The 9,884-nt window shown below is 40.6% G+C and overlaps 1 protein-coding gene across 1 annotated transcript; it reads right to left on the bottom strand.

The window, feature by feature from the left end:
- Positions 1-513: 513 nt before the first annotated feature.
- Positions 514-9,000, bottom strand: LOC308289524 (tripartite motif-containing protein 16-like). Its single transcript, XM_080731226.1, has 7 exons — positions 8,689-9,000; positions 6,779-7,153; positions 5,930-6,025; positions 4,731-4,964; positions 3,004-3,163; positions 1,494-1,553; positions 514-1,377 (listed from the first exon to the last, which is right to left on the bottom strand). Exons 1-7 carry the CDS (start codon positions 8,914-8,916, stop codon positions 851-853), a joined length of 1,680 nt encoding a protein of 559 aa, XP_080587352.1. The 5' UTR covers positions 8,917-9,000; the 3' UTR covers positions 514-850.
- Between the last annotated feature and the right edge of the window lie 884 nt (positions 9,001-9,884).

Here is a 9,884-nt window from a genome sequence, read left to right as displayed (position 1 = left end):
TTTGGTCAAATGCTCCCAGCATACAGTCTGGCAAACCGGGGAAGAAACGGCGAGTGCGAGATGAAGCGGAAGTGAAGCCCCCACGTCACTTCCGTTTCAGTCTCACATCACACATATTTATCATTATATAAATAAAAATCATATAAGCATGTTTAGCTTTCTGCTTAGCAGAAATGACATTTTAAAATATATTTTTTTGAACGGTAATGCCCGTTTCCGATACTCGCCGTTAGGGAGCTGCTGTTCCAGACTCTATATAGCATTCAGAGATTGTGGAATAGTTGTCCGGCTACGAGAGACTAAAGGGCATGGGTGCACTAAACAATTTTTTTTGGTTGTAGGCTATTCTGAATACGATGACAATAAATGTAATACTGAAAACGGAGTTCCTTGGATTTCTTTTCCTTGTAACTCTACTTCTTCAGCCTTTTTGTTTGGAGTGTACACATAATTTATACACACACACACACACACACACACACACACACACACACACACACACACACACACACACACACACACACACACACACACACACACACACGTGTAAAGTATCTAAGTACATTTACTTATGTACTGGTATTTGTACTTTCCAATTTCCAATACTTTTACTTCTACTCCTTTACTTGAGTATTTCCAATTTCCAATACTTTTACTCCTACTGCAATAAGCTGAACACAATCGATTGATTGATCATGATGGTGACATAATTCTTACACATGCTTCGTCTAGAAGGAAAAATCTACAATGAAATGAAGAAAACAAAGTGTTCAACTATCATCATCATCAGTATTCTTTTTTTTTTTTTTTTTTTTTTACTTTTGTTTATTGGGTTTTTTAACTAACATGTCTACCATATCTTACACAGCTCTGCTGTGTCCCCATTGTTATACGCAAGCATTATCCCTGGATAGAGAGGTTGTGTGAACGTGGTTTGAACTGTGTGGAGGAGGGTCATTGTGTCAGAAACACTGTAAAAGGACAGAGTTCCTGCCTTGTGATCCAGGTACACACCCACTCTGGAGGAGAAAGGCCCTGACACTTTAGTCTGAACACCTTTGTGGGTAAAACTGTAGACTTTATCAATGCACCATAAACACCAGGATTTATCATCCTCCCCAAAGCAGCTTTGGAGAGAAGATCTGCTAATGTTTTTATAACAGACTGCTATCAAAACTCCATAACCACTCCCCTCCACTTCCCAGTAACAACGTTCAGACAGACCCTCTGTACACAACACCTGAGAGTACTTAGTAAATCTCTCTGCATGATCAGGGTACGGTTGTTGTTGTTGTGTTAAAGTCACCTTCCTCTTCTCCTCTGACAGGGAGAGACATTTGCTTATTGTGTTCATGTCCAGAGGCAGAGGATAGGAATCTGTGAGAGCACACAACAAATGATTATGTTTAGAATGAGTCTCACAACTAAAACCCATGAGAATTATATAATATATCAGATTGAAACGTTCAGAACCTGCATAAACATGGACTCACATTGTAAAAAGTCCTTTCTGGTCTGAGGCTCCGCTGGATGTAAAACATCAACTGTACACACTGGAGACACAAGAAAACAGTAAACGTTTTCTCATACTGAAGAACGGATTCAATTATTGAAGTTCCAGGTGTCAAAAACGTAAAGCTGTAATAGCTCGATCATAGCTATAGTGTTAGTTCAGTAACAGCTGTCTCCCTGTCTCCCCAGTGCTTTAGTAAAACAGGAAATACATTTTCATGTGTTACAAATGTCATCCAATCAGGAGAGAGAACTCCTCAAGATAATTTAATGAGAACAAAATGTAATCATAATAATCGTAATTGGTGCAGATATACTCTAGAGCAGTGGTTCTCAACCTGTGGGTCGGAACCCCCAAATTAACGTGCAAAATTGTTTCTCACTCAACAGTAAACAAACCAACATTAAGTTTAAGCGTATAGAGGGTACATTTCTAAAGTGACAATTTAAGGACTTTTTAATAAAAATGTGTCAAATATTAGAGGCAGAAATTGTGAAAATAGCCGATCTTACATGCTCACAATGCCTCATGCCTGAGCATGTAGATCTGCTATTTTCAAAATAGAACCGTGTTATGCAAAATGTAATGCCTCAACTCTTAGTGCTCGTAGGGTGGGGGGTCCCCAGTTAAAATAAGATTATTTGGGGGGTCCCCAGTTAAAATAAGATTATTTGGGGGTTTTGCGGCCTCAAAAGGTTGAGAATCGCTGCTCTAGAGGGTGATCTGAAACACTGTACTTGGTCATAAGAAAAACAGGTCCTACAGGTCTAATTTGCTGCCCCCCATACAACATAGTACAGGCTTTAGTGGCCTTCCCAGATATACTTCCACCTGTACAAATTCCATTCAACACTTTGTACATTCCTTTTCAGGAATATTTTTTGCTTAAATTCTTCAATTTTACTGTCGAATCTGACAGATGGCCTACCTGTGTACCATCAGTCGTTTACTATGACTAGCCCTTACCCGTTCAAAGATATGAGCTCCAAAATGATGTGCAGTGTGTGGGTTATGGGATGTGCACTGTGCACACAGTATATGAGGGATGGAAAGTAACTTTAACTGGTGCTTGCATGATGTAGGAGCATCAATGTAAGAAACCCGTTTCGTTTAATGGCTACAGAGATACTGTTCCCCCCCCCCCCCCAGCCCGCCCGCCCACCCGCCTGCACACACACACACACACACAGAGCTGGTTAAACATTTTGCCTCAAGCTAGATGCAGAATAGATGTGCCTCATGCTAGATGCAGAATAGATAGTAGATACACCATAAAAATGCTAATATACAGCATACAATTTGTGAAAGTGACAAACAGGCTTCACAGTTATGTCAGGTGTGTTCATATGCTTATGGTGATGCGATTTCAGATCAATTGCTCCAGCCACTGAGGAGAAACGCTGTGACAGACACTCACTCACTCAGACAGACATTCGCAAAATTATAGTATAGATGGCTGGTTAGACAACCAATACACATTTCAGTCTCACCTCTCTTTGACATCTCTGGCCAAGATGTCTTCAGGATGTTGTCTAGTTGGTCTCTCAGACCAGACACGACATCAATCACATCTGTGAAGGACCTCAGAGGAGAGATGACCACACTGGGTGAGACTGGAGATCCACTGGAGCTGGAGAGAGACTGGAAACTCTGGAGAGAGACAAGCAGAGACTGTGTTGATTTCATCAACTGAAACTATGACGAAAAATGATCATTGACTAACTTTTTTCACTGACGAAAACAGAATAAAAACTAAATCAAAACTAAGCTACGATGACTAAAATTAAGACTAAATATATTGATAATTTTGTCAACAAATAAATCATACAAGACATACATACACGGTCAAATGTTGGAGCGGAAGGCACAGCTCAAACATTACATTTGTGTTCCATACTACGAACAAAAGGTGCACTGGGCAGAATGCAATTATTATTTTAGCAATATACAATTATGAATCAGCTAAAATATTTGACAAATAGTGCAAATAAGCTCGCAAGCTGATCATTTAGGTATGCTACTTTTGGAAGATGTTTGAACATTTCTCAAAATAATTGTGATTATCTCAAATAATTGTGATTAGGTGTTTATTATGTAATAATTGTAACAGGCCTAATTTTGACATTGTTATTCTGGTCTGTACACTACTACAATATACTATCAACTAATAATGTCATGTTATGCTATGTCATATCATATATCGTAATGTAATTTAATGTAATGTAATACATACACATATCATACTGCTTCACAACCTGGTCACTGACCAATATAACAACCATGAAACCTATAGAGTCACTCTACAAACAGACGTTAAAAACTCTCGATCAAAAGCCCAACCGCTACCACCATTGCCACATAGTACAAAAATATAATTTATTTAACTTTGATAGCTTTAGGCATTTTATGGATTGCTGTCTTGTGTTCAAGGTTCTCGATGGGCTTGCACCTCCTCCACTGAAACAGTTTATAAAACATTGTGAAAGTGGTGGCAGAACAACAAGGGCTACTACCAGAGGGGACTGTGAGGTGCCATCCAGGCAGAGCGTGTTTGGTAACACAGTTCTCTCTGTTAGAGCCTCCAATCTATGGAACAGTCTCCCGACTGAAGTAAGACAGTCCTCCAACTATCTGACCTTCAAGTCTAACCTTAAGAGGTGGCTTAAATCAAATCAAATTTGTAATCATGAGTAATTATCCGCTCCATCGGTCACTGGAGTTACTCATAATTGGCTAGTGTTAGTCCCCTTTACAATTTACTATTTACCTTACTATTTACTATTACTAATTACTACTTTTTTACTATTATCGGCTTCAACCGTTAGAGGTGGCTTAAAGCAAGTCAAACCTACATTTATGGGTAACTAGCTGCTCCATCTATCACTGGAGTCACTCAACTTGCTTAATAGGAAGTTGTCCCCTTAAGGTTTTATTGTAATGTTTTGTACTGTACTGTATTGTATTGTACTGTATGTATTGATTGTTTTGTATGGATAGCCATACCTTCACTTTTGTACAGCCTGCCCAGGGACTACAGATGAAAATTAGCTCATGGCTAAATCTGGCTCATTTACATGGATGTGAAAACTGATATGTTGATTAATGTGCTCTGTCCCTCTGACAAATACATACATAAATAAATAAATATGACATGATGGAATGAAATTAAATTCTCCCAATAGTCAAAACCAAACTGTAAAAAGCCAGTGAGTGGAACCTGAATGAAAGTGATGATGTCATCAGTGTTGGACAGCTCCTCCAGGTCAGCATGTCTCCTCTCCAGCTGCTCCATGTGCTCCTCCAGCTGCCTCAGGAGAGCCTCAGTCTGAGCCACAGCAGTCTGCTGCTGATCTCTGATCAGCTCTTTAAGCTGACTGCGTCTTCTTTCAATGGAGACAATCATCTCACTGAAGATCCCATCACTGGCCTCCACTGCTGCTTCTGCAGAGCTCTGCACACACAACACATGCACGCACATAAATTATATATGTGTGTGGGTTGCTGGCACAAAATATTTATCTATACTATAATTGGGGGGGTCCTTCCTTGACAAAGAAGTTTGAGAACCACTGCTTTAGTGCTTCTGATGACACAAGGCACCGTCTCCTCCATATAGCACAGTGGTTTTCAAACCTTTTCATATCAAGGACCATTATTCGGTATTTGAGCCGTGGACCACCATTTGATGAGATTTAGCCTCTCATACCCAAGACTTAAGACTATTTTGTTGTCGTTGAATAAGGTTTTGTCCACGGGTGGCAATTCCATGCTGTATTGATATGGTACCAAAGGAAACGTACCAAAGGAGTTTTACAAAAAGATTCTCAAAGGGAACACCAGCACTCACGGAACAGTCCTTTTAAGGCACTTTTTTATTGTTTTATTGTTTTATTTTATGGTCGGCATGGTAAGCTGCAGGAGCAGCAACAAACCGACGCATTTCGGCAGTCAAGCCTTCATCTGCGTTGCATCTTCTATGCAACGCTGATGAAGGCTTGACTGCCGAAACGCGTGTTCTCTTTGAGAATTCTTTTGTAAAGTTACGTTTCCCGACCGTGCACCCGGTAAGAAGTTTAGTATGTTTGAAACAAGTTGGAGTCGTGCGTGCACTTCTGCTCTAACCATAGGACTCATAACAGGCTAATCAAAAGAACAATTCTTCTACATTATGTCATTGTGTATAGACTTCTTGTAAATTAAGACAATAATTGAACTCTTGAGAGCGTACAAATTTACACTTTCAAGAGTTAAAGATCTATAAGGGTCCATTTGGTTACCAACTCTCCATCATTTAGCTGGGGACCACCTGGAACCCCCTCAAGGACCACTGGTTGAAAACCACTGATATAGCATCACCATTTCCTCTACCCACAGTAAACTCAATAACAAGAACCATGGTCATAATAATCAGCTCACGTTCAGGGCCTCAAGGACCTGTCTCAGTTCTTTCAGCTCCTTCTTTGTCTCCTGGATCTGCTGCTGGACTTTCTGCTGACTTGGCACCAGCTGTTTCTGCAAAGAAACCGGAAGAGAGACGGTTTGGCTTGTAATTTAACAAAGCACATTTCAGTGTGTCGGGATACCAATTCTATCCAATCAGGAGAGAGAGAACTCCGGGTACAAACACACGTACTGGATCCACACGTCATCTTAAAGGGTCATGAAACCCCAAATCACTTATGTGTCACTTGTTACAGGGAGAAATTATATGATGCAATTTGCCCATAGGCTTGGGGATTCAGAGCTTTCAGCTGTTTCTGTAACTATTTCTGTGTACTTGCTGACCAGAGACTCTGTCAGCACACCGCCCAGATCAACTGTTTCCTAGTTTTCTGAACTCTCTCACAATCACAAGTTACTTAGACAGTTCTTTAGATTTATAGCAGTTTCTTCAAATATAGTGTTTTATCACATTAGTATTTTAAATTCATTTTAGTAGGATATATTAAATGTGAGTATTTATCGATGGGTAGTTGACTCGTTCCGAGCCGACTCACCACCGGGGTTACATGCTGCGAGAGAGCGCTGCTATGCAGCTGCTGCGGACAGCCATGTCGGTCCCGGCAAAATTTATGTACATATCATTTACAAAATATCAATTGCCTGTTTTTCATTGGGTCCAAAAGGAGTGTACTTCATTCTTTAATACTTTTTATTGTACAACACCCTGGTTTGTGTTTTTAATGTCTCTGGCATGGTTATTTAGTTCTGCTTCTATCTTTAAAACATGATCTACCGTATGTCTTCAGGTGATCGTGGTCCTACCTGTTTCTCTGCCTTCTCTGCAGCAGCTGACACAATGGCATGGCCCTGGTGTTCATCCATGGTGCACAGATAGCAGATACACTGCTGGTCTGTGCGACAGAACACCTCCATCAGCCTGTCATGACTGGAGCACATCTTCTCCTGCAGTTTGCTGGTGGCTGGGACCAGCTTGTGCTTCTGCAACACGGGAACATTGTGGTGGGGCTGGAGGTGAGTCTCGCAGTAAGAGGCCAGACACGCCAGACAGGACATGAGAGCCTTGCGACGCCTGGCTCCGGTGCAGAAGTCACAGGCCACGTCTGCTGGACCGGCGTAGAGCAGAGCAGCGGAGGCAGGAGACGGCTGACCTCCTGTACTGCTCAGCTTCATCACAACCTGGAAGTAAAGAGAATAGGAGGGGAGGTCACTCACTGTGTGATGACAAATAAACACAGTCATTGTGGGGTTCAAAAACACAGTTAGAAATCTGAACTTTGGCATTGAATAAAGTTGATTGCTTACAATGTAAGCATTTAACAGACACTCTTAATCACTGGAACCCTTTGTATCTGTTATGTATGCCTACAATGAATGTATGTCGAGAATATGAAAACTAGGGTATAGTGGTTAACCAGTGACTAACAAAGTCAAAGATCAGAGTACCTGTAGATTTCATTAACCCTAGTCAACAAAATGACAGCATAAACCTAACCGTATTCCAAACCTTATCCTCAGTAAAACATTGCCAAAACATAACCCTATTCCTAAAACTAACCTCTGTAAAACTATGCCAAACAAACCCTAAAACCTATTTCTAACCTTATCCTCAGTAAAACAAATACAAGAACCGCCTCATCGAGTGGTGATCGGCTAAAAAAAATGAGGGCGAGCGTGTTTTGAGGCGAGCATTCCGGTTACCTTTGGTGCTTCTGCGGAACGCTGTCTGACTGGTGTCGTTTACCATACCTGTACTTTAATGTTATTGCAGATCGACCTTTGTTGTTAGTCCACTTGTCGACCACCGAATAATGTAGGGTGACTGTGATTTGGGGCGAGCGTTTTGGTATTACCTGGAACCCCATCATGGACCCCTGGGGATCCGCACACCCCAACTTTGATTGATTGATTGATTGATTGATTGATTGATTGAAGAATTTATTAGAAGTTTGCAATAGAAAAAAGTACAGTTTCATGACGGCACAAATCACTGGTACAAGGTCAACTAAAAGGAGTTCCTAGTAAGCTTTACGGCTTATTTACACAGGAACCACTTTATGTATCTCATATAACATTGAAAGACAGACGGATAGAACAGAGTACTTTGCATAGGATAACATCAATTACAAAAGCAGAAAAGAAAATAATAAATGCCAGGGCGATAAAAAACAACAGATGTGGGCCTTAGTCTATTTACAAGTCACTAGTAGCAGCCGTGACTTTTTTGACTTTTCAGACCAATTTTGAAGGAGGCTATAGGGATTTGCACTCAGGCAGGGAACACATTTTAGTGTAGTAGCCTACTGTACATGTACAGTATGTAGCAAAATATTTGTTTTTGTAATTTTTTGAATAATATTTGACTTTATTCAGAAAACTTAGGTCAGGCCTAAATGGTAGCCTGATTTCAAGACTCTACGCTGGAGCTTACTTAGAGAGTGGGCGGGTCTATTGGCTGGAGCCAGGCTACCTAAATGGGTTAAGGTCTGTGGGGGGGCGTTCCACATGTTGGTGGTATAGAACACTGGTCTAACCTCCTAACATGCTATCTAAATAAAATTCTAAGTAGCCTGTTTGTAGCCTTGCCTATATCATTAACAGCATCATCAACACAATGTGTAGTACAGTAAGTAAACAACATCTACCAACCGAGTTTGCTGTATAGCAGAACGTTTAGTTTAATGCTGTAACTTGTAAAGTCATCTCAGACTCACCTCAGCCAGCATGGTGTTCTTCCTCAGAACAGGTCTGGGACTGAAGCTCTCTCTGCACTGGGGACAGCTGTAGACTGCAGTCTCGTCCCAGTAACCCTCAATGCAGCTTCTACAGTAGCTGTGTCCACACGGCAGAGCCACAGGTTCCTTTAGAAGCTCCAGACAGACAGGACAGCAGAACTGCTCCTGCTCCAGCTCACATGCCTGTTGCTGCTGCTGCTGTGCCATTTGACTGACAACCACACTCACACTAGCCTCGGAAACCCAGGCTTTGCACTCACACTGAGAGAGAAAGAGAACACACAACACACACTTTGGTTTACTCCACAGACAGATTGGGAGAGAAAACACACTACAGCTTTAGGTTTCGTTTCTTATGAAAACTGGGAGAGGCAAAGGGTGGGACTTCCTGGATGTTTTCTCCATGAGGAGGCAGTGGTTTAAAGAGACAGAGGCAATTAAGTTCAGCTTTTGGTTAAACGTTGGGCTCACACTTAGGCATAATATATTTAATAATATAATATGTATAATAATATAATATTTGACATAATCACAATTATTTTTTCATGATCGTCATAATCGTTTCCATGTTGAAAAAGCTTCACACATTTTCAAAAATAGTGGAATAGCAGATCTACAAGTATTTTTAAAGTATAAAGTTGTCAAAAGTCAGTCATTTCTTTGTATATGTAGTGTCATATCTGCCATATGTGCAACTTCAAAACCTAAAAGCCAAACAGAAATGTAATTGTCAACGACGAAAACACAATTAAATCGCTATAATTGCAATTATTTGATTGACAATAATTAATAGTCATAAAATTTCATAATCATGACAGCCCTACTCACACTAAAAAATAATTTCTCTGCCATGTGGAAAAGTCTGGTGAGGTGACAGAGGATTACAAGATAATTGGGGGGTATTTATTTATTATAGTAACATAAAATATCTCGACTTCACACTGACCACATTCTCTCCACTTCCTCCAGCGAGCACACATATGGCTGCCTTTAAGAGTGAAACACTCTGACTCAGGATTACAAATATGTCATGATGACAAGATGATATTATGTGAGCTTGATCATAAATTATTATGATTCATAATATTAAACTAAAGGGGAAACCTGAAAATGACACACAAGGATGACATCTAGTGGCCAATTCAGCAAGGCCTTATCATTGCTTAGTAGCTAGC

Source organism: Nannobrachium achirus, assembly GCF_963921795.1.
Source record: "Nannobrachium achirus genome assembly, chromosome: 8".
Taxonomy (NCBI): domain Eukaryota; kingdom Metazoa; phylum Chordata; class Actinopteri; order Myctophiformes; family Myctophidae; genus Nannobrachium; species Nannobrachium achirus.
Note: the sequence above shows the minus strand (reverse complement) of the source record. Positions and strands in the feature narration are given on the sequence as shown.

Bases quoted from the DNA above. Each gene is read 5' to 3' on its own strand.
- LOC308289524 (XM_080731226.1), bottom strand. From the start codon at position 8,916: ATGGCACAGCAGCAGCAGCAACAGGCATGTGAGCTGGAGCAGGAGCAG. The intron at 7,154-8,688 runs GTGAGTCTGAGA...CTTTACTTCCAG, and splicing joins AGAACACCATGCTGGCTGAG to GTTGTGATGAAGCTGAGCAG. The intron at 4,965-5,929 runs GTGAGCTGATTA...TTGTGTGTGCAG, and splicing joins AGGTCCTTGAGGCCCTGAAC to AGCTCTGCAGAAGCAGCAGT.